The sequence below is a fragment of the Psammomys obesus genome, unplaced genomic scaffold (assembly GCF_907164565.1).
Source record: "Psammomys obesus unplaced genomic scaffold, mPsaObe1.curated_primary_1811, whole genome shotgun sequence".
In the NCBI taxonomy this organism is placed as follows: Eukaryota; Metazoa; Chordata; class Mammalia; order Rodentia; family Muridae; genus Psammomys; species Psammomys obesus.
This window is the reverse complement of record NW_026592732.1, coordinates 2,010,855-2,034,324: the sequence shown is the minus strand read 5'-3', so window position 1 is coordinate 2,034,324 and position 23,470 is coordinate 2,010,855. Positions and strand designations below refer to the sequence as shown.

At 45.7% G+C, this 23,470-nt stretch overlaps 1 protein-coding gene and 1 long non-coding RNA gene across 3 annotated transcripts; both read right to left on the bottom strand.

The window, feature by feature from the left end:
* Nucleotides 1-2,995: 2,995 nt before the first annotated feature.
* LOC129683012 (uncharacterized) lies at nt 2,996-6,018 on the bottom strand. 2 transcript variants are annotated; one of them, XR_008721076.1, is made up of 4 exons: nt 5,965-6,018; nt 4,815-5,028; nt 3,800-3,878; nt 2,996-3,129 (listed from the first exon to the last, which is right to left on the bottom strand). It is a non-coding gene; the product is annotated as an uncharacterized LOC129683012 (long non-coding RNA). The 2 variants fall into 2 exon arrangements; XR_008721077.1 differs by lacking the exon at nt 5,965-6,018 and adding an exon at nt 5,856-5,931 and having other exon boundaries at nt 3,002-3,129.
* Nucleotides 6,019-14,036: 8,018 nt separating this feature from the next.
* On the bottom strand, nt 14,037-16,979 carry LOC129682885 (carcinoembryonic antigen-related cell adhesion molecule 3-like). Its single transcript, XM_055615453.1, has 3 exons — nt 16,896-16,979; nt 16,525-16,564; nt 14,037-14,422 (listed from the first exon to the last, which is right to left on the bottom strand). The coding sequence occupies exons 1-3, from the start codon at nt 16,977-16,979 to the stop codon at nt 14,037-14,039; spliced, it is 510 nt and encodes a 169-aa protein (XP_055471428.1).
* Between the last annotated feature and the right edge of the window lie 6,491 nt (nt 16,980-23,470).

The window sequence follows — 23,470 nt, the reverse complement described above, 5'->3', positions numbered from 1 at the left end:
ATGATTCAGTGGGCAAAGCATTTGCTGTGGAAAACTGACAGCCTGAGTTCAAGCCCCAGCAGTGTCATAAAAGGCTGATGGAAGGAACCAAGCCCCAAGCTTCCTCTGACCTACACGTGTGTGATATGACATACGTACACACACCCACACAGTAGCAGATATAAATAGTTGGTCAGCTAATGAATTAGTTGAAGCGTTTGATAGGTGCTATGGGATGCCGAGGAGATTAAAGGTAGTTTGTTCTTGGTGATTTCTGTGGTCTCATGCAATACCCAAACTTCCTTCTGTGGGAAATAGATATTTTCGTAACTATGATGGTGTTGATGATAAGGATGGCAATGAAGAAGATAAGGATGACAGGGATGGAAAGGATGATGGTGGCTATCATGATAGGGAAAATTTGGTATATGTTTCACTCTTTTACACAGAAAGATTTAATTTGATTATGCATATGATGTATACATGAGTATATAAAGAAATACACATAAAGTGTATGTACAACACAAATAAATAGACGTGATAGGTTATTTGATATATTGAAATAAATAAATTTAGGTATATTTAAATTGAGTATGTTTAAATTAAATTTATTTAAATATAAAATAATTATATGTAATTTCTAACTGTATTTAAACATATGATATTGGCTATACATGTGCGGTATATTTATTAGCACAAATTATTTGCCTGTTATATAGAGTCTCAAATCTTTCCAAGATTTGGAGTTTTATATGTATTTGGAGTTTTATATGTAGAGTTTTTTAAAACTTAATGTAATATATTGGATTAATCTTTTCCTTTATGGTGACCTTTTCAATCTTGAAATTTAATCCATTTTCTCCCACAAATTAATACAGTTACTGGTATTTAAGTTTTGAGCCTACTCATGTCTCATAACCCTTCACACTGTCACATACTAGTTTGGTTTTGGTTAACTTACTGGTACCAGTTACATCAACACATATATTGCCTAGCCTAGCTTTCTTTAAACCAATTGTTTTCAGCCTGTGGCTTGTGACCCAGAGACGACGCATATCACATATCCTTCATATCAGATACATACGTTACTATTCATATGGTGAAGTAGCAATGAAATAATTTTATAGTTGGATATCACCGCAACACGATGAGCCCTATTAAAGGGTCACAGCATTAGGAATGTTGAGAACCACTGGTCTTCACTGTCTTTGGGGGCTGGAGAGAAGGCTCAGTGGTTAAAAGCACTTGAAGCTCTTGCACAGACCCAGGTTCAATTCCCAGCACACTTACAGTGGCTCACAACCATCTGTAATTCCAGTCCCAGGGGATCTGACAGTCTCTTCTGTCCTGGGAGGACACTGCATTAAAGCACACGGGAAACAAGTCCTTTTTTAAGGAATGTTTAGGCTTTGTGTAAATGCGCCACATTTCGATTATCCCCTCATCAGTTCATGATGAGGACATGGAGGCTGATTCCCCTCCCTAGCTATCATGAACAGGGCAGGAATGAGCATGGATGGAACCTGTCTCTGTCTCAGGAACCTAGAGTCCTGTGGGCCTATGCCCAAGCGTGGTGTAGCTGGGTCACGTGATAGATCCATTTTCAGCTACTTGCAAAACCTTCTCAGATTTAGAGTGATTCCTGGATGTGATATACAAATCGACCCTTTGTGGTGATTTGCCGTGGGTGCAAAACCTGTTCCTCATCAGAGGCAACCCAAACCCTAACCGTGCAGGGGCTGCCACTGGAAGGTGACGTCATGATGGTCTTCCTGTGGGGCATCAGGTCCTGGGCTGGGCCAACTGCCCTCACAGAGCTCCACAGATAATGTGTGGAAGGTGATTTCTGTCTCAGGAAAATAGACAGGCATGAGGGTCTTCCTTGAGCGAGGAAGCCAGCGCTATGTTTCTGCGGAATCTGAATTCAGGTGGAAGCCTTCACCCCGGAAAGCACCTCCATCTTGCTGTGACGAGGCAGCTGAGATTCTTGTTAACTGTGGTCCTTTTCATCGAACTCACTCATCCCTCTGCGCTTGGCGAGGACTTCTGGATCCAATATTAAAAATTAGAAATTCAAAAAAAAATTAGAAATTCTGCTTCATCAGAGTCTTTGGGGTTTAACTGGAATATATTGATGTTTGCATTCTGTCTCAAAGAACGTTTCCTTTTGCTTCTGGGCTGAGAGCTATGTCAGTGGGTCAGGTGTGCGGCCATGAGTTTAAATCAGTCCTGGTATTCAAGAAGCAGAAGCAGGTGGATCTCTCTGAGTTTCAGGGCTGCCTGGTATACATACTGATTACCAAGCCTGCTCTCTCTCTCAGAGTGCGATGGCCCTGTCTGAAACGCAGACTAGCTTGCAAACAGGAAAAGAAAATCAATTTACTCAGACACCTGTGTTTGGGGAGGTAGAATGAGAGCTGAACATAGACCTGATTTCTCCAGGCGAAGTGCAGAATATGTAAATACGTAGACGAAATACAGGCACTCAAGAATTGACTGTGGGCGTAGTTTTTCAGTGCGGAGGTTTAGTCTTTATAGCGTTTATGGTTTTACTCGTGGCTGTGAGTGGCTGGAGATAACTTGAGAATCATCTCTTGGACCTGTCTTAGCCACATAAAAATACAGAGAGAATTACATTAAATAAAATTCTGTAGCCAACGTGGTTTTTTTCCATATGGAATAGAATGTTCAGTGATGTGGAGGGTGAACTGTGTGCTAAGAGAACTTAGAGGACTTCTTTTAGAAATATTTTGCCTTATGTCACAGTAATAGAAAAAATATTTCTCAAAATCTGAGTTTACTTTCATGTTACTTAATTCGGTTACATTATTTTATAACCAACATATGAAATTGCCTGTTATTTTGTATTATTGTAACGTGAGGAGTGATACGGAAGTCTAAAGATGGGAACATGTATGCATGTCTGTCTGATTCTTGTTGATAAAATTATCCATATTCCTTTTTCAATACTTTTGGATCTAAATCTGAGGATAATACATCATAAAAACAATAGCATTTTTTTTAAGATTTATTTATTATGTATACGGTATTCTGCCTTCATGTACACTTGCAATCCAGAAGAGGGCAATCCAGATCTTATTACAGACGGTTGTGAGCCACCATGTGGTTGCTGGGAATTGAACTCAGGACCTTTGAAAGAACAGTCAGAGTAACCTCTGAGCCATCTCTCCAGCCCGACAGTAGTATTCTTATAAGCAAACCCAATTATGAAGGATAATTACTCTAGAATATTTATGATCTAAAAGCATTATTGTTTGCTGTTTGTTAATTTTATTTTAATTAAATGTATTAATTTAGTTCTTTGGCAGCTTCAGACATGTATAAAATATACTCTTATTACTCCCTCCCCTCATTGTCCTTTATGTCCCTCCCATTTCTATTAACAGCCTCCTCCAACACAGCTTCATTCTTCCAGTCCTTTTTTCAGAATCATGATTTGATGATGTTTTGTGATCCATTTCTTCCCCAAGAGCCACCTGTGTGATCATTGGGTTGGAACTCTGCTGAAGGGGAGTCATCTGTGGGTACACCACTGAAGGCGGTAACTCATCCTCTCCCTGATTCTGTCACTCACTGATAGCTGAGCAGTGAGGGGTGGGGCCCCCTGAGCTCTCCCTCCATCCATGCCTAAGTGAGGGGTAGTCCCCCCCCCCCAGCTCTCCCTCCCTCCATCCATGCCTCCTGCTGATAGATTCTTGTGCAGTTCCAACCTTTCACAAATGCTGCGAGCTTCCGGTTGCACGGTTATATCCTGCTCAGGAGATGGGATTTTTTTTTTTTTTTTAGCCCTGCCCCTTACCTGGTTACTCTTACATACATTGTTTCTAACTTCTCTTCCAAAATCCTTGCTGAGCCTTTGAGTAGATGGTGAGGTTGGTCTAAGGGAGTAAAGATAAATATTTAGACAGCACTTTGACACTGTGTTAATTTAGCCAAGCAACAGTATTTAGTTTCCCCGTAAGGTCTAAGCTGTTATTTGGCATGTGTTTTTGATAAGGTTTATGGTACCAAAAATGAATCCCATTCTGTGCCATAGATCTCAAATCCGAAAAGAAAGTAGGTGTTTATTTGCATGAGACAGGGGCCACAACTGCTCAAGTGTGCACACTTTGCTTGGAAGTTGGCCTTACAGTTGCCAGGTCTTACAGCTCCGCGACTGCACATGCACAGCACCTTCCAGGACTAGGAAAGCTAGTTGACAGGAGTTTTCTGGCTTACATGCAGCTTGGTTTCTCCGAACCACGCACCTTCACTGTGTGGTTCCTCAATAGGTTCTTATCCTCTCTCTGGCGGGCAAACAAGATGAACTGAAAGAGCCTGTATCATTTGGGGGACCTCTAAGGCTTCCGTGAGAACAGCTTAGTAGGAGATACCTCAGCCCTGCCCGTGGAGTTTTGGTTTAATAAACTCTAACTCTAAGAGCAGCTGTTCCCAGCTCTGTGGAGTCTCTCCCTTCCAACGCTTTCTTCCGATAGTCTAATTCGAGTTTGGTTATATAATTTTGTTTCCATAGAGCTTCTCTGTTCTTTTGTTTTCCCATTGATTGGTTGGCTTTACTATATAGCCCTGGCTGTCCTCGAACTCGCAGAGATCCACTGGCTTCTGCCACTCGAGTGCTGAGAATAATAGTATGCAGCAGATTTCCTAGGCCTCCATATCTTTACCTCAGTACATTCACTTTGGTTACCTCTCCTCCTCTACTATCCCTCCGTTTTTAATGTTTTCCACCCACTATTCCCGTTTCTACTTTCCGGTTACCCATATGTCACTCTCCTCCGTCATAAAGCAAGCCTTTCCCAATAGCTTTCTTTTACCTTCCTGCCTTCCGCAAGTGCTCCTTATGAAGCACGGAAAAGATTCAAAGCTGGTGCACTTGTGAGTGAGCGTGCTGCACTGTATATATGGTTCACATTTTTATTATCCATTCGTCAGTTCATGGACATCTGGGCTGATTTCATTTTCTGGTTATCGTGAATAGAGAAGGATCAGGAAGTGTCTCTGCAGTAGGTTGTAGAGTCTGTTGGGTACCTGTGAAGAAATAATATAGCGCATTCATGTGGTAATTCTATTTTGAGCTTTTGGGGGAAATCTCTGCCATGATTTTCATGCTGTTTGTACCACCGTTTACCCCACCACCCGTGATTAAACATTGCTATTTCCCACAGCCTTGCCCGGACCCATCATCCTTTGAGATCTGCCGACAGCCATTCTGACTGGAGTAAAATGAATCCTCTAATAGTTTTCGTTTGTATTTTTCCCCATGGCTAATTGTACCAAACCCTTTATGAGCCGTTTATTAGCAGTTCGTTAGGTTTCCTCCCAACCTCTCCCTCTAGCCTCCTCCCCTTTCTCCCTTTCTCCTCAGAGAAGGGGAGCCCTCCCATGGCTATCAACTAGCCTTGGCATATTAAGTTGCAGTAAGACTAGGTGCATCTTCTCCTATTGTGGCTAAACCAGGCAGCCCAGATAGGGGGGAAGGATCCAAAGGCAAGCAGCAGTCAGAGACAGCCCCTGCTCCAGTTGTCAGGGGACCCACGTGAAGACCACGCTGTATATCTGAACATTTCAGCTTAAATAAACATTGGGTTTTATTAGCTATTTACTGTGTTGGCAAAGAATGGCATTGTATTTAAACCAACCACTGAAGCCGTGGATGTGGTGGCTCCAAACCCTTCCTAAAACTGCAACTCTCATGTAGTTGTGACCCCCAAACAAAAATTCATTTCATTTTTACTTCATAACTATATTGATCTGATTGAGAACCACTGCACCCCAACACTCAGGAGGCAGAGGGAGGCAGATCTACTTGAGATAGGATCCTGCCTGGTCTACATAGGTTTATCAGGCATGCCTACCTGGAAGAGTTCCTCTACTGTCACACCCAATGTCAAACCTAAGAAGCCAGGTAAGTTACAAGAAGCTAGGCAAGCCATCTCCCCAATAACATATTGAAATTAAGGTTACCTCTTCAGAGTGGACACAGATGAAAAGAAGTAACATGTATTGGCTATGTACTTTAGGTTACAAAGTCACCAAAGAAAAGTAAGCATTTCACTGATTGGCTGAAAGCCGGAAATGTTCTTTGGCCTCTCTGCAGATGATTCCAGAGGGTGGAGATACCAGAAGTGATTGTCCTCTCTCACCCTGGTGTGGTTTCTGAATGGCTTTAGGACTGCCTCTTCAGTTGGTTAGATTTTGAGGGACATTCAAGTTCATTAAAAGAAATTTTCTTCTATCCAAGGAAGTAGAATCTCTGGCCTGATAAGAAGCTCAACTTTATGTGGGCTGTGCCTCAAAAAGGAAGGGCCACTCCTAGAAATGCAGGTTAAACTTAAACCATGCTAAAAAGCGGTCCAGAAAAGCTATCAATTTGATGAAAAAACTATGTTTACAGATTCCTTCCTCCAGCATAGGATTTGCAGAGCATAGTCCTGCTGCTCCACATTACTTTCATTTCCATCTCTGCTCTAAACATGCTTAGCATTCTTTAGTCTTCCTTCAAGCCCCACTCTCCACCATGGGGCTGTCTGCCACTGAGTGGCCAAATTCTGTGTCAGCTTAACTCAAGGCCAGGGCTCTTTCTCAGGGCTTACATATTCTCCTCTTTTGAGAAGCTGCTCAGATTTGCAGTTTGCTTGTCTGGGGTATTTCTCTCTTAAACTACAAGAAAATCATCCTTTAGCTTCCATTTGATGCATTCTTAAATCTGTAATGCCCAGATCACAAGACCCCCGAAGAGACCACCAGGAACACAAGTCCGATGCAAACACACAAGGGTCTTTATTCAAGCTCAGGCTTGGGCTGTCAACCATCCCTGCTACAGCAGTTCAGAAAGGGCATCCTGGAGCCAAGGGAGGGCAGAGTTTTTAAAGGGAAAAACTGCAAATGGGGAATTCCAACAGGATTAGGTAAAATTGGGTAAGGGCTCAGCAACCAAGGTAACCTTTAAGCTGATTGGTCTGGGCCACCTGGCCAAACTGTAGGATATCTGTAGAAACCGCTGGTCCTGATTGCAGTTATCAACACATTCTGCAGTACTTAAGACAATGGACAGCCTGTGGGGTGGAGGCCTGATTGCAGTTATCTATTAACACATTCTGCGGTATCCATGACAACCTTCGGGGTGGAGGGCCAGGTGGTTTTTCTTGGAACCGGAAGGTGGGGGCCAAGTCAGTCTAAGGACAGTCAACTTAAGATAGAGTCAGAGAAACAGAATGGAGTCAGCCCTGTTATCTTCAGTCCCTTTATTTCCCCCCCTTTTCTAGTGACTATGGAGGCCAATCTTAGGCTCCTTAGAAATCTGATAGCTGAGTATTAAGTTCTCAAGGCAGTGAATATTTTTATCAATATCTGCCTTTAATCTGTTATAATTCCAGCTTTGCAAAGCCAGTGTTGCAATACCAGTTCCTGCTCCAGCTAAGCAGGTCCCCAGAATAATAGCTAATGTCAGGGAGTCCCTTTTGACTTAGACTTTCAGCCTGCTAGGTAGGATAAAAGCCAATGAATCTCTCTTCTGTAACTTCTTCAGGCTGACATTAGGGCAGAGATATTGAGGACTCAGGAAGGATGAAAGGCCAGTCAAAAGGTAGGCAACTGGGCAACCATCTAATTAGCAATCCTGTTGAAGAGACAAGGAGCCATCACATCCACTGGACTGGATTACTTTCAGCTTTCAGCAAGTCCAGATTTCAGCTTGCAGTGCATAGCTGATCCCTGAATGCAGTCTGTCAGCCAGGTGAAAAATCTGCTAAAACAAATTCAGACTAGAGGCAGAAGTTAAAATTTATCTAGTATTGGTAAGATGTTCTTTTGAAATGTATACACCTTACCCTTGTTCACTCAAATGCTGATTTCTCTCCCCAACTATCTGGTTTTAAGCCGGACATTGCATTGTGATACTTATGCTAAGCATTACCTGTCTCAAGTTTGCGTAAACATGCCACCATTTGGTCTCTAAAATGTCAATTAAATCAACCAGCCACAATGTTGAGCAATGGAGAGGATAGGGTGGGACATCCTGGTTCAGAGTGGGAGGGGAGGAAGGAAGAGGAGAACAGGAAGGAATGGGAGGCAGAGGAGGAGGAGAAGCGAGAGGGAGAAGCAGAGAGAGCAGAAGCTAGAAGAGAGGTCTTGGAACAATGAGGAAAAATAAACCAGAGCTAAGATATCACTAAAAGCAAGTATAATGGGTGAATCTGAATGGTATGTGGGCTAAGAGTTTAGAATGGAGTAACTATTGCCCAGCATTGTGTTCTAGGTTAATTAAATAAATCCCAGTCTCAGTGTGGTGATTTGGGTATACATCTGTTTAGGATTAACCACAGCTTTACTAAAAGATATAGCAATAGTAAATATTTATGGCCTAATACAACAATCTAGTAAATGGGGAAAGTGAGAAATCCCAAGACCAAGGAAAAAACTCCATCTGGGGTCCATTTTAGCTATGCCAGATCCAGGTCTCATGACTTTTTGATTTCCTGAAACTCATATGAATTTTAGTTTACAAAAGGAAGTATATTAGTATCACTATTGTATTAAGATCTATACTTTAAAAAAAGCAGTGAACAGTTGTCTACAAGACAGCAGGAGTAGACTCATGCCATTAAGAACTAGTAAAAGCTATGGCTTTTGAGTCAGAGATAAACACATTAGACAGATATTTTTAGCATGATGAAAAGCACCTTTAAGTCTATTTCCAGAAGACAACCAAAGGGAAATTAAAATCTTGAGCTTGTAATGGATAATAAGCAGTCAGTGCTCCATCCGCTTAGCAGAATTCTATTGATCAATGTTGTAACTCTGAACTTCTGAAATCTTATAACAACATAAGCATGCCAATAGCATAGAGGGGGAGTAATCTGAAATATTTTTCATTTTTAATATGCCTGTGCTCGGGTGTCCCGGGAACCGCCCTTTCATCCCCACCCAGCCCTTGCCTGCTGCCAGACCACCTGTCCATCCCTGGAGGGGAAGGGGCAGCAGGGTGGGACTCGGAAGGGTGAAGGATGCACAGGTGGAGGGGTCAAGAGGAATAGTCAGGGGTTAGAGAAAGTATGTCCCATAATGTCCATCACAGTCCAATACAAACAAAGACATGCAAACTCAAGGAACGAAATAGAAAGACAAATGTGAACAAAGTAGTCGTTCACAACTGGAAACAGGAGTGGATCCAAAAGCTCAGACTCACAGGCTCCCACCATGGTTTTCCTGCCATGGAAACCGAAAGCGGCAGAGAGAGGAGGGTAGAGGATGGGATTCCACGTCCACCGAAAATCTCTCCAACTGACAGGTAGGTTCTACCTGAACCACACCAGGGCCAGAGATGTCTCCCTGACCCCACAGCTGTGACTCTCCAGTGAGGCCAACACCTGGAGGCTTTTCAGAACTGAGAGTAAGCACAAAACATACACATTACACAGAGACACTCACCAGCCGGCACAAGATCCTCCAGGTTGAGGTCCTGGGGACCTGGGGGATCCCAGATGAGCCCCTAAATGTAATGCCCAAATTTGAGAGGTCCAGAAGAGACCACCAGGAACACCAGTCCAATGCAAACACTTTATTCAAGCTCGGGCTTGGGCCTTCAATCATCCCTGACACAGCAATTTAGAAAGAGCAGCCTGAGCCTCAGGAAGGCAGTTTTTTGTTTGTTTGTTGGTTGGTTGGTTGGTTGGTTGGTTGGTTGGTTGGTTGGTTTTGTTTAGTTTTTTTTGTTTTGGGGTTTGGGTTTTTTAGCCCCTCTAAAAGGAATGGATCCTTTGCTTCTTCTGGTGGGTCCTTGGCTTACAGCTGTATCCAATCAATTTCTAACTCTGTTTTTTTTTTTTAATTAATTACAGCTTATTCACTTTGTATCCCAGCTGTAGCCCCTTCCCCCATCCCCTCCCAACCCTACCATCCCTTCCTCTTCTCCTATGCCCCTTTCCCAGTCCACTGATCAGGGATGTCCTCCTCCCCTTCCATCTAACCCTAGCCTATCAGGTCTCACCAGGACTGGCTTCATTGTCTTCCTCTGTGGCCTCATAAGGCTGCTCCCCCCCACCCCCAGGGGGGATGTGAATAAAGAGCCAGCCCTTGAGTTCATGTCAGAGACAATCCCTGTTGCTATTACTGGGGACTCTCTTGGACACTGAGCTGCTATGGGCTACATCTGGGCAGGGGTTCTAGGTTATCTCCATGCATGATCCTTGTTTGGAGTATCAGTCTCAGAAAAGACTCCTGTGCCCAGATATTTTGGTTCTGTTGCTCTCTTTGTGAGGCTCCATTCCCCTCCAGGTCTTTCTATCTTCCCCTTCTTTCATAAGATTCCCTACTCTCTGCCCAAAGTTTGGCTATGAGTCTCAGCATCTGCTTTGATACCCTGCTGGGCAGAGTCTTTCAGAGGCTTTCTGTGGTGGGCTCCTGTCTTGTTCCTTGTTTTCATCCTCTTCTGATGTCTGACCCTTTTGCCTTTCTGAATGAGGATTGAGCGTCTTACCAGGGTCCTCCTTCTTTTAGTTTCTTTAGGTGTACAGATTTAGTATGATTATCCTACATTTTATGTCTAATATCCACTTATAAGTAAGTATATACCATGTGTGTCTTTCTGCTTCTGGGAAACCTCACTCAGGATGATCTTTTTTAGAGTCCACCATTTGCCTGCAAATTTCATGATTTCCTTGTTTTAATTGCTGAGTAGTATTCCATTGTGTAAATGTACCACAATTTCTGTATCCATTCTTCCATTGAGGGACATATGGTTTGTTTCCAGCTTCTGGCTATTATGAATAAAGCTGCTACAAACATGGTTGAGCAAATGTTCTTGTTGTATGCTTGAACATATTTTGGATATATGCCTAGGAGTGGTATAGCTGGATCTCGAGGTAGCGCTATTCCTAATTGTCTGAGAAAGCACCAGATTGATTTCCAAAGTGGTTATACAAGTCTGCACTCCCACCAGCAATGGAGGAGGATTCCCTTTTCTCCACAACCTCTCCAGCATGTGCTGCCACTTGAATTTTTGATACTAGCCATTCTGATGGGTGTAAGGTGAAATCTCACGGTCGTTTTGATTTGCATTTCCCTGATGGCTAATGAGGTTGAGCATTTCTTAAAATGTTTCTCTGCCATTAGATATTCCTCTATTGAGAATTCTGGTTAGCTCTGTTCCCCATTTTTTTTATCAGATTACTCGATTTGTTGATGTTTAACTTCTTAGAGTTCGTTACATATTCTAGATATTAGCCCTCTGTCAGATGTAGGGTTAGTGAAGATCCTTTCCCAAGCTGTAGGCTGTCGTTTTATTCTGAAACGTTTTATTCTAAAGCCCTTTGCTTTATAGAAGCTTTTCAGTTTCATGATGTGAGGGCAGAGTTTTTAAAGGGAAAAAGCACAAGCAGGGAATTCCAACAGGATTAGGTAAAATTGGGTAAGAGCTCAGCAAGCAAGGTGACCTTTAAGCTGATTGGGCCAGGCCACCTGGCCAAACTGCCAGATATCTGTAGAAACCTCTGGTCCTGATTGCAGTTATCTATTAACTCATTCTGTGTTATTTACAACCTGCGGGATGGAGGCCTGATTGCAGTTAACTATTAACACATTCTGTGGGATGGAAGACCAGGTGCTCTTTCTCAGAACCTGGAGGTGGGGGCAAAGGCACTCTAAGGACAGTCAACGTCAGAAAGAGTCTGAGAAACAAAATGGAGTTAGCCCTGTTATCTTCAATTCCTTCAAATCCTTTTATTAAACTAAGAGCTCCAAGAAGGAACCCCTAATTTCCATGTCACAATCTGGCGACTATGAAGAAACAAGCCAAAATTTCAATAACAATGGTTTATATACACATGTGAATAAACACACTAAATAATTAAATGAAAATTTAATAATAAAATATTACTGAAAGTATACTGCAGATTTCTGAGGTTCTCTGTCTTTCTGTGTCTCCCATTGTCTTCTGTTGTGCATCCTTTCATGATCTGTGATGGAAGAGCTCTCAAAACCAAGCCAACCCCTCCAAGACATGCTGTGGACATCACATCCTGCTTTGGAATTGCTACTGTAGTTAGACATATCCAGGAATAACAAACCTATCTTGAGATTAGTTCCCAAATTATTACCAGGAGATTCTAGAAGCCCAGCATTCATGACTAAGCTTATATTCTCTGATGATTTTGCCCTATGACCTAATTTTACCATCATTAGCTCTTATCACTGTCTTCAACTAAAAAGATGTTAAGACTCTCTCCCCACCTCATATTTTTCAAATCATTACTGCTTTATTGGGTGTATGTGTGTATACACAGACACACAGGCCACGTGTAGATCTGAGTACATCTTGAAGAAAGCAGTTAACACATTCCACCATGTAAGCCAAAAAAACCCCAAAAAACAAAAAAACCTAACTGAAGTCTTCAGGCTTCAGACCAAACGGTATTGCACTATTTAGATATTTAAGAAAACATCAAAGAGATTTCGACTGATTCCCAAGTTCTGTCAGGTGAAGTAATCCTCACTCATGGAAGACTCGGCCTTTGATCTCGTAAACTAAACCAAGTCCACAGAGTACTTAATGCATCAACCAGGATTTCCAAGAGCCTCTGGCCTGGGGAGATGATGTCTGCACTTGAAAGGGTCCAAGATAACACTGAGACGGAAGATCTGCAATGTGACGGTACCTCATTAGAAACCCCACCAGACGCCTAGGAGGACTTTGGTGATAAATGGTGATTGATGACAAATGTTCTAGTGTAGTAGTTTTTATTTTTGTTTGTTTTGTTTTTTAATATTTAGATATTATTTATTACAATTTATTCACTTTGTATCCCAGCTGTACCCATGTCCCTCATCTCCTCTCAGTCCCACCCTTCCTCCCTCTTCTCCCCACATGCCCCTCCCCTAGTCCACTGATAGGGGTAGTCCTCCTCCCCTCCCTTGGGCTCCTCCCCAAGCCTATCATCAGGACTGGCTCATATAGTCATTTAAATATCTTTATTGTTAGTCATCCCTCTCCATATTACTTCCCCTTGATGGTCTTCCCATTTCCCACCACAATTTAAACCTTCCTCTTCCATTATCCTCTTTTAATTATTTAAAGTCCTGTGTTCTCAGTCCTGATCAGACTGGATAGATTAGCGTCAGATGGAAGGGGAGGAGAACCTCCCCTATTGGTGGACTTGGAGAGGGGCATGGGAGGAGATAAGAGAGGGAGGGTGGGATTGATGGGGAATAAAGGAGGGGGCTACAGCTGGGATACAAAGTGAATAAACTCTAATTAATATAAAAAAATAAATATTTAATTAAAAAAGAAAAAAATGTTTATCTGTATATCGGACTGGCAGGAAGTCCAGCGTTATTCTCTCCTCTGCTCAGTCATCAGTTGTCAAACCTCTTTGTTGACATATCAGGGAACAATTGGGGAGTAAAATTTAGACAAGAGAGTCTCAGAAAAAGGCTTACAACCAGAAATGGGTGGCACAGAAGTCAGCATTTGAGTCTTTACACAGTGTACGATAACATTATGCCTACACTCTCTCCCTCCAGTTGGGGAGCCTGACCTTCCTGTGAAGTCTCATAAGCAAATGAAGACAACCACAGTTGTCTGGTGCCCTGTGCACACACGTGCCCAGCTCTGCTGTCCATGCTGAGTCAGGAGGAGATGCCCGGGTGGCCTAGCCTAACCATGGTTGTCATGACAGCTACTGGTTGTTTCCACATGCTATAAGACTTGGGTGCAGGATAAAGCGTTGCTTCTAGTCAGCGCTGGCAGACAGTCAGATTCAAGCAATGTCACAAAGCTTTCTCAGAGCCATGTTCATGGTGAGAGCCCAGAGAGTCTGAGCTGAGGATGGCATCCTTCAACTGAGTTACCATCCTCCATGCAGGTTAGAGTCAGGCCAGGGCTTCTGATCCTGCTTTTCTACCCCATGTGTGTCCTGCACCAAATGCCCAAATTCAAGAGAGAGGACACAGTGCAGAGAGGAGGTAGGCACAGTCCTGGCTTCTCCGTCCTGTGTACATAGAGTAGAATAAACCCCACCATCATCCAGAGTCACAAAGAATCACTTCCTGTTCACTTGGAAGTGCATAATGACCCATTCTGATTTCAAGTCTGCAGATGTCTGCAGATATGGTTCATAGGGTGTGAGTCCTGTGTCTTTCCGGGTGACATTCCAGAACAGCAGGCTACCGTCAGTGCGTATTGTTGCTCTGCCATAATATGCATGCTCCAGGATGCTTGACTTAGTGAAGACTGCAAAGACAGCATGGTTTGCTATCTTTAAATGGCCAAATGGAAGTACCCCTTTGTGCCAGGCCAAGCCTTGAAGCTTCTCTGGCAGATCGTGAACCAGTAGGAGAACTTTGTCCCCTTCATCAACCATGAGTGGCACCAGCTCATTTGTGAGTTGTGAAGAGGTAAGATGCTTCGTGTAGCCTAACAGTGAGCCTAGAAGGAAATAGAAAGAAACCCTCAATAATGAGTCTTTTGTATTTTGTGGGAGGAAGGGTCTCTGAGTCATGAGCTGGTGTGTCCATCACTCAGCCTTGGTGCATGGGTTAGGGTGTGCCTATCCTGCTTGGTGGGGTCAACAACATGATCTCCAGGCCCTCAGGGGCCTTGAACTTGTCATTTCCTCTGTTTGGAACTCGCTGCTCATGATTCTGTCTGCATGATTCATCCCTCAATGCCCTCAGGGCGTTGCTCACACCCAGAGCACATGGACGAGGATGACTACCCTGGCCTCTTCCTCAGCAGACCCCGAGTCTCCACACTGACTTATTTTTCACTGTTCCTTTGTGGTGCATCTCATTGCCCTTGCTTATGTGTCTTTCTATCTACTTCTAGGGCTTTGTGGCCAGGGACCAGTCTGATATTCTTAGAAGCCCCAATGCCTAGAAAGGGCTCAGTGGATGAATGGATAGAGACACATTTCAGGTCACTGTGTTTTCACCCGTTAATTTTCCAAATTCTCAGGTTCCAAGCTAATTACAGTTTTCATACCCCAATTTTTTTCCTTTATTTACTCTTTGTTGTGTGGGGCACATGTACTCAAGCATGTTTCAGTGGGTGTGTGAGTGGGTGCATACCACGGTACCTATGAGTAAGTTGGAGAACAGCTTATGTTAATCAGTTTTCTCCTTCCACCATGTGAGATATGAGGATTGAACTCAGATCATCAGGATTGACAGCAAGTGCCCATATCTGTAGAGTCACCTCATAATTTTGTTGTTTTTTTTTTTTTTTCAAGAGTCATCTTGTCATAGCTGGGAACATTAGTCTTCAGAACAGTTGCCAAGGTGATTAACTTAATTAATGAACAATCCAACTTTTCTCTCCCCTGCCCCTTACCATTTCTTGTTCACTGAGAGCTTTCTCCTGCTAAGCCTTTCTCTCTCCTGAGAGAGAGGTGATGCCTCCTGCCCCCCTTAGCTCTCTCTCCTGAGAGAGAGTCTGTGTCTCTGTGTCTCTGCTGTGTCTTCTCTCAGGAAGCAGAAAGAAATCCTGCATCTCCTCTCAGGCCCTAATTCTCCTAGGAAGACTCCAGGCCATCACTGAGCTAACCTCCTCCCACACAGAGACAGGGAACGGCATGAAAACTCCTGTAGCAGGAGTTTTCAGAGATGTAGGGGTGTCTCTGTGGCTGTCTGCTCTGTTCTCCTTCCCTTCAGCTCCAGAAGTACCCCCAGTCCCTGTTCTGGTCAGCTCTGCTGTCGTCCTTCCCTTCGAGCTTAGTCTGGGCAGAGGTCTGGAGCCAGGGCCACTAAAGATCCCATGGTTTCCTCCTCTCTTCTCAAACTCAGGGCCAGGTTCATGATGACAGCCCCAAGAGTCTGAGCTGAGACCAACGTCCTTGGCTGAATTACCCAGCACAGGTCCTCTTTTCTGTGGGTGGAGTCAGGGGAGGGATTCTGGTCTACAGCAGTTTGTCTTCATAATGCATGTCTTGCACTAAATCCTCAAACCACAACGTGGGGACACAGTGGAGAAAGGGGGCGCAACATGACCACCATCCACTCCCTTGGTGGCCCTGGACCTGTTGCTTTCTCTGTGTGGCACTCCCTCCTCGGGTGTCTGCAGGGCTCCCCATACTGTCCGCAGATTCCCACTTGAGTGCTTGAGCAGAGGTGATGCCTCCTGTTCCTCTTAGCTCTGGAGACCCTCGGTCTTCACTTCCTTTGTTTTTCTTTCTCCATTCTCTCTTTGGTCCCAGTTCTCTGACTTCTCCTTCTAGATGTCCTTGCTGGTCTATTTTCCAGCCCACTAGTCCAGGTATTTATGAGAACCAAATGGAGCCTGACATCTTTAGAAGGTCCAATGCCTGAGAGAGGCTTGAACAGCTTTGGATGAGTGCTAGAATGTATGCCCCACGGTCCTGGGCACCCAGGAGTGTGTTTACCAAATTCTAATATGTGAAGCTAATTACAGGTTCAATACAAGTTTGATTTTTTTTCTTACTTTGTGTATTTGTGTGGGGGTGTGTAGGAATGGGTCTCAGTGTGTGTGCATTTGTGTGCATCTGTGTACAGGTGGCTGTGTGCACAGCATACGTATGGAGGTGTTGGGGACTGAGCTGGTTTCTTGGCTCGGCTGCCAGTGCCAGTACCATTGAGTCATCTCAATGGCTCTCCCTAGTTTGTCTTTTAATTGAAGACTCGCCCTCTCATGGTTACGGACATCAGTCCTCAGGATTTAGTTGTCAATGTGATCAACTTGGAATCGAGAATAATGGAACCTTTTCTCCTTTATACCATCTCATGTCATTGGGAGCTTTCTGCTGCTGAATGCCTGTCCCTGTCTGTGTCCTCTCCCCTCAGACTGAAAACAGAAGCCCTGAGTCTCCCACCAGGCTTCTGGCTTCTCCAGAGGACTCCAGCCAGGCTCTATGCTCCCCCTCCTCCCACAGTGCCTAAGAATGCACCACCACCACCACCACCGCCACCCCGGTGGCCAGGGTCTCCTGCCAGGAGGTGCAACCTTTGCAGGAAAGTACAGCAGAGTCCATCACGGCCCCTGCCACCTGCCACCTGCTCTATGCTCACCCTGTGGAAAAGGGCTTCTGATCCAGCACTGCCCCCACACTCTGCCCTCCTGTCAGCTCTGTTGCCATTCTTCCTTTTTATCTGAGCCTCCGCACAGGAAGGAGCCCCTCAAAACTCACATGGGCTGTGGACTTCGTCTCTGTCCGAGACACATCTCTTCTTTGCCCTCTCCTGTCCCTTTTCCCTATCCCCTTTCCTCTGTGTCTCAGTCCTCCAGACTGCACAGTGAGCAATAAAGCTGATAAGTCTCCTCATGCCCTAACAGAATAACACCCTATGGGTGACCTCTGTTGTGTCTTTTGGCCTTGGGTCTGTCAGTATCAGAAAGGGAGACCCCTCTGTCCTTGCTATATGTCCTTTGAGACACAGAAACCTGGCTGAACATCCAGTCATCCCTGTGTGTTCTGGGAAGGTGAGGTTTACTTCCGTCGGGAAGGTGACACAGATCTCTCTGAGGGGTGTGTGCACTTGTGTGCATCTGTGTACAGGTGGATGTGTGCACCAGCTCCATGGTAACCTAGAGGACTCAACCATCACCACTCATGCCAACAGTCAGCGGCAAGCAGCACAACTGTGCCAGGAGTTTCATGCCCTGAGTGTGGGGGAGGAGGTCACCTGCCATCATATAGAATCTCACATAGAACTTCCAGCTTCCTGCTTTGGTTAATCTGTGTCTTGGATCTGCCCAACCACTCCCTGACTTCTCTGAGAGACCTCTGTCTTCTGCCTGGGTGGTTCTACTCTGGAAAGTCTGTTTTTCCCCATGGGAGATTCCAGAACACAGGGATTGCACAGAGCCCCTGGCAGAGCAGTATGCTCAGAGACACACAGAGAAGCTGGGAGGCCGGAGAAGGCTGTGGGAGTAACCTCTACGGCTTTGGGGGAGTGAAAACCTCATCACAAGTAGGGATCTCTGGGAAATAATCTCCTGAGTGTTGATTTCCTGTCTGGATGACACATGTTGGTGAGCATTGGGGAGACCTGCAGAGCTTGCCTGAGGCTGTAGGAGGAATGGAGACCAGGTTCAAATACTGTGAATGGGCCTGATGCCTGGGCACAGGTGCATTGTGGGGCCAATCATGTCGTTCACTGTGGCCCTCCAGACCTCCAGACCTTCTATCCAGTGCTGGGTAAGGCCAGGCAGAGTTGGAGATTCTTCTTGGAACTTAGGAGTCTACTTTCATCCACAGACAGAAATAGAATGCACATAGGTTTCTGGCAGCCATAGGAAGAGTCATGCACCTCCAAATTTCAAAGCACATCTCACCTTCTCTCTTAAAATGGAAGGGAGAGCATCCGGTATGAGGCCATGCCTGCTCTTGGTTGGTCCATGTACTGTGTCTAAATCCTTGCATTACTTTCCCCATTCAGTACTAAGGGGTGTGCTCATGAAGGTCAAAGACCATGTGGGATCCAAATAAATATGCTTTATACTCTTCCCAGAAGACTGTTCTAACTTTCCTTCTGCTGCTGTGATGAGCACCCTGACAAAAGCAGCTTAGGGGAGCAAAGAATTTACAGGCCTGACTCTGAGGTCAAATGCATCATTGAGGGAGTCAAGGTGGATACGCAAAGACAGGAGCCTGGAGGTAGAAACTGAGGAGGTGAGCAGCTTGATGGGTCAATAATTGATCCTATCTATCTATCTATCTATCTATCTATCTATCTATCTCCCCATCTCCCCTCTTCCCCACCCCTCACCCCTGCTTCATTATTTTCCTCAAACAACCCAGGACCACCTGCTCGGGGATGGTGCCACCCACAGTGGCCTCAGCCCCGCTACATCAACTAAGACAATCAAGACAGTCCTCCTCAAATTTCTGACCACTGACCTGGAAAAGACGATGGCTCAACTGAGATTCTTCTGTGACTTTAGCCTGTGTCAGTTTAACAGTTAATGCTAACTAGGACCGGATGCTCCCTGTTCACGAAGGGAGTGTCCATCACGGTAGTCTATGACCACCAGATGTGCTCATGCCCAAACTCAGTGGGACCTTCAGAACCAAAACTCAGCTCAGAGGGAGCCTACCATGAGGTTCATATTCCCCTTTCACTGATCCTCACCCAAGAGACTCTGGTGGTCATGGTGTCATACTTCGCCCCTGAGCAGAGTGTTGAACTTAATGATATGAACCTAATGTGACTCGGGACAGACCTTCCAAGCACCCTCACCTCTCCTTCCAGTCACAATGGTACCAGAGGTAAGTCAGTCACCAGGTGAGGGAGGAGTAGACCTGACAGGGGAGCTCAGAGCAGCTTGCTGTTCCCATCTGTGATTTGTTTCCACCTGCCTTGACTATGACCATGAGCGTATTTCAAAGTCCTGCCTGTACCCTCTAGGTCATGAAGCTCATAAAAGGAAAAGGAGGAAACATGAAGACATGGATTAGTGACAGAAAAAAAAAATCTATTTGATCTCAAGGTTCCTACCCCACCCCCGGAATATCCCTTCCACTGCCTGAGATTTCCCATAACTCCCCATATCACAGGCAGGACCTGGAGAAAAGCAGCGAGGCAGAGCAAGATGATGACTGGGGGCCAGACCTGGAGGCTCGGAAGAGAACTGAGACGTGATGCACCCACATACACTAGCAATCATTTTCTGTGTCTTCCCAGAACACTGAAAGCCTCCACCCCAAAGTTTAGTGTAGATCCACTCAGTAAAGAATGTAATTATCTCATCTGTGGTCCTACTGAGCCCAGTGGAGGAGCTATGGAGGAGGCAGGCATGAGGTGGGTCCCTGTTGTTAATGATGTTCAAGAAAACATGTTTTCATAAGGTACTTGGATGTCCCCATGGATTAAGCCCATGAGGACTAAATAGATGGGTGAGGGACTTCACGACAGGAGAGGCAAATGTTTGCTCTAAGGTGTTAATTAATGGAGCATCAGGGCCACGTAGTGAAAATAGAACAAGCCACTTCTGAGATCAATGGAGGGAAAGGAAATTCCCTGATCTATAGAAGCCCACAGTGTCTCTGTGGGCTATGTCATAACCACAGTTAAATAGATACAATCACAGGGTGTGGCTTAGTGGGAGGACTTGTCCACATATACGAGGCCCTGGATTCCATCACCATTCCATCACACACATTAAAAGAGCTGAATTAGGGGCTTGGAGAGATGGCTTAGAGGTTAAGAGCAGTAGCTGCTCTTCCCAAAACGTCCTGAGTTCAATTCCCAGCAACCACATGGTGGCTCATAACCATCTATAATGAGATCTGGTGCCCTCTTCAGAATACTATATACATAATAAACAAATAAGTCTTTTTTTTTTAATGCTGAATTATACACTCATTTATAGTTCTAAGTCTGAGTCCGAGATGCCCCTATTCCTCCATTCCCAAGGGGTAACCTGGATCTTCACCAAACAAAAATGGCCCCTCAACTCCATTCTTGACCCAAGGCTGGGCCTCCTAAGTTTTGTTTAGGATGGCATAGGATGTCATGTCCAACATAGGTGTTCATGTGGGTGCTTTGGGTCATGAACGCATGAGGAACACAAGCATATATGAGCAGGAAGCCGACACTGGGTCAGGACAGCTGTCAGATCAGCAGCGTCCGTTACTATTTGCCTGCAGGAGAGAAGCTGCTAGACTCACTCCCTGAGGGCCTATGTCCTCTGTTCCTTCTGTTGGGGACCCTGACTGTCCTGTAAAGTTTCATGAGCCACCAGAACAGTTGGGGAATGGCCTGTGCACCTTGTAGCTGTGCTATACATGCTGAGACTCAGGAGGAAGAGGAGATGCCCGGGTGACCTGGCCTGGCTGTGGCTCTCATGGCGGTGACTGGCTGGTCCCATGATCTAGGAGACTCAGACAGCTAAGAAATCATTCTGACCTGTTAGCGCTAACAGGTCATGTTCCTACCCTGCTCACCTGGAGTCAGGAGATGGGGGACAGTGATCTGGAGCCAGAACTTCCTTGTGGTCCCCAACACGCGTGTTCGAGCACACACACACATCCCTAATAAGATTCCAGAGCTCCCTCAGGCACTCTTTCTGAGGACCAAGGATCTTTCTTGGGCTGCATTTATGACGAGAGCCACACTGTCAGAGCTCACTCTGACCCTTTGGCTGGGTTGCCAGCACCACCCATCTGGCTCTCAACAGGAAGAATCCAGATAAGCATTCTGATACTTCTGTTTGTCTGCTCTGGGTTTGTCCTCTGCTAAATCCTAAAACCCCTCTGTGGGGGCAAAATACCAACAGGAACAATGAGGGGCTCGGGTGGGGAACACATAGGTCTCCCTGAAAAGGAGAGATAGAATAGGTTTATCTTAGTTGATTGGGGGCAGGTGGGGATGGGAACAGGAGGGATCAAGTGGCGGGAGGCGGGATGGAGGAAAAAAGTACCGGGAGAGATGATTGGAATTGGGGGGCATTGGGGGGTGATGTAAAAACCTAGTGCAGTGGGAACTTTCTAGAATCTTTGAAAGTTATCCAAGTGAAGACTCCTATGAATGGGAGATACGGAGCCTGAACCAGCCATTTTCTATAACCAGGCAAGGCCTCCAGCTGGGACACAAACCCAGCCACAAAACCTTCGACCTACAATCTGTCCCTGCCTCCAAGATGTGCTGGGGTAATGATGGGACAGAAACTATGAGAGCAGCTGACAAACGACTCATCTAGGCCGACTCATCTAGGCCGTGAGAGGGAGCCCATGGCTGGCGCTGCCTGAATGGCCGGGAACCAGAGGCTGGACAGAAAGCACGCTAGCCAGCCTAGTCATGGTCTACGTGGCTCTGGCAGGCCTGTCCTTCTCCCCCATTCCCTCTGCCTTGCTAACCTGTTAGATACAGTCCTTATTGGCCACCTTATCCTCCTGAGGCTGACTATTAAGGTCCAGCTATCAAAGTATTAAAGTCAAGCAATCCAAAGCCCCCTTTGGCTCACCTAATTAACTTGCCCAATTAAAATTAAACACCTCATCCTAACTCGGGGCTTCCCCTGTACCTTAACAGACTGCCATTTGCTTATAGGTCATATCTGTCTCCTCTCTATCCAGAGGCAGTCCTTTGTCCTCTGGGACAAATACCCCTCCTTCCTCTCCCTTGTTCCCTTCCTCTTCTCCCTCATCCTCTATCTCCTGTCTTTTTCTCTTATTTCCTGCTCTCTGTCCAACTGGGGTAAATAAGGCTCCTTTATTCTGAGAACTTGGTCTTGGGGTGTCTGGAGCCAATACCATTCCCTACGCTGGTCCCATGACTTGGACCCGCCTGCAGGATTCCCCCCTTAGCCCAGTTCTCACACACAGGAACCTTCAGGCACCGGCCTTCTTCATCCAACAGTGGCTAATGGGTGAGTTTCCCCCTACATTCCCTGAATTCCTACAGTCCTGTTCAGTTCTGTGTGTTTGGCTTTTTTTTTTTTTTTTTTTTTTCACATTTGGTAGCTGCAATGCTGAGGACAGGTCCGTGCTGCTGGCCAGCCAGGAGCCACCCCCCTCGGGCATGAGCTGTTGTTTCTACCACTCCAGTCCCCACTGCCCACCTCTGTGGAAGGCGCCCTCCTGGTTTTCAGCTCGCAGGAGCTCCTGTAATGCTCCAACAGCCCCCGTCCTTCCTCCCACCCATCTGCTGCCCAGCCACACTCGCTCCGCGTGTCAGCCCCACCCACTGCGCACAGATCAGTTGGGCCTGCCCTGGCTGGGAGAAGTCCGTGCTCACTCGCACAGATCAGCCTCTCCGGACACTCCCTAGCAACCAGTAACCCCAACAAACCTACTTCTCTCCCACTCCCTAGAAACCGCAGTTTCTTTAGGCCCATGTCTGAGCCACAGAGAGACCCTTCTTTGCTCACTACCCCTTCCAAAAGCTGCCTTCTAAGTCTAGCGGCTCCCTTAGGTCCTTCTGCGCCTCCGTGATGCCCCTCTGGCCCCTCAGCCTCCTCAGGAGACCCTTCCCCTTCTCCCCCTCACTGCCTTCACTCCCAAAAAGTTCCCTCCTTTCAGCTCAACACCACCTCCCCAGCTGTCCCGAGCCTCCCCTCCTGTCCTGAAACCAAATTTCCCTCCCATTGCTCTCCGCCCATCCAGGCCACACTTGCTCCCACGTCAGGCCCTGAATTGTAGTGACAATAACCACTGAGCAAACGGCCCCCTGCCTCACCTGCCACCAGGAACCTGCACAAACTGTGGACACTTCTCAGTTGATTGCTGTACTCTGCCTCGTCAAAGTCAGGTCAATTTTCCCAAGGTCTTCCTCTACAGGAAAAGTTCCTCAGGCCTGGGTCTGACAGGCCAGCTGCTCTGTGGGACAACTGAAGACGCTGTTGTCTGATGGCCCAAGACGAACAGCTGCTGCTGCAATGAACCATGTACACCTCAAATGACTGTCCAGGTAAATCTCTGCCACTTCAATTCAAACAAAATCCATTTAAATTATACTTCCTACCCAGGTTTATCCTTCACAGGTCTCTGATGATGTTGACAGAAAACTGTGGCTTCCACAA

Bases quoted from the DNA above. Each gene is read 5' to 3' on its own strand.
- LOC129682885 (XM_055615453.1), bottom strand. From the start codon at position 16,979: ATGGACTCTGCTGTACTTTCCTGCAAAGGTTGCACCTCCTGGCAGGAG. The intron at 16,565-16,895 runs GTGCATTCTTAG...TGGCACTGGCAG, and splicing joins TGGCGGTGGTGGTGGTGGTG to CCGAGCCAAGAAACCAGCTC. The intron at 14,423-16,524 runs GTATGCTGTGCA...ATTTCCTTCTAG, and splicing joins AGTCCCCAACACCTCCATAC to GCTCACTGTTAGGCTACACG.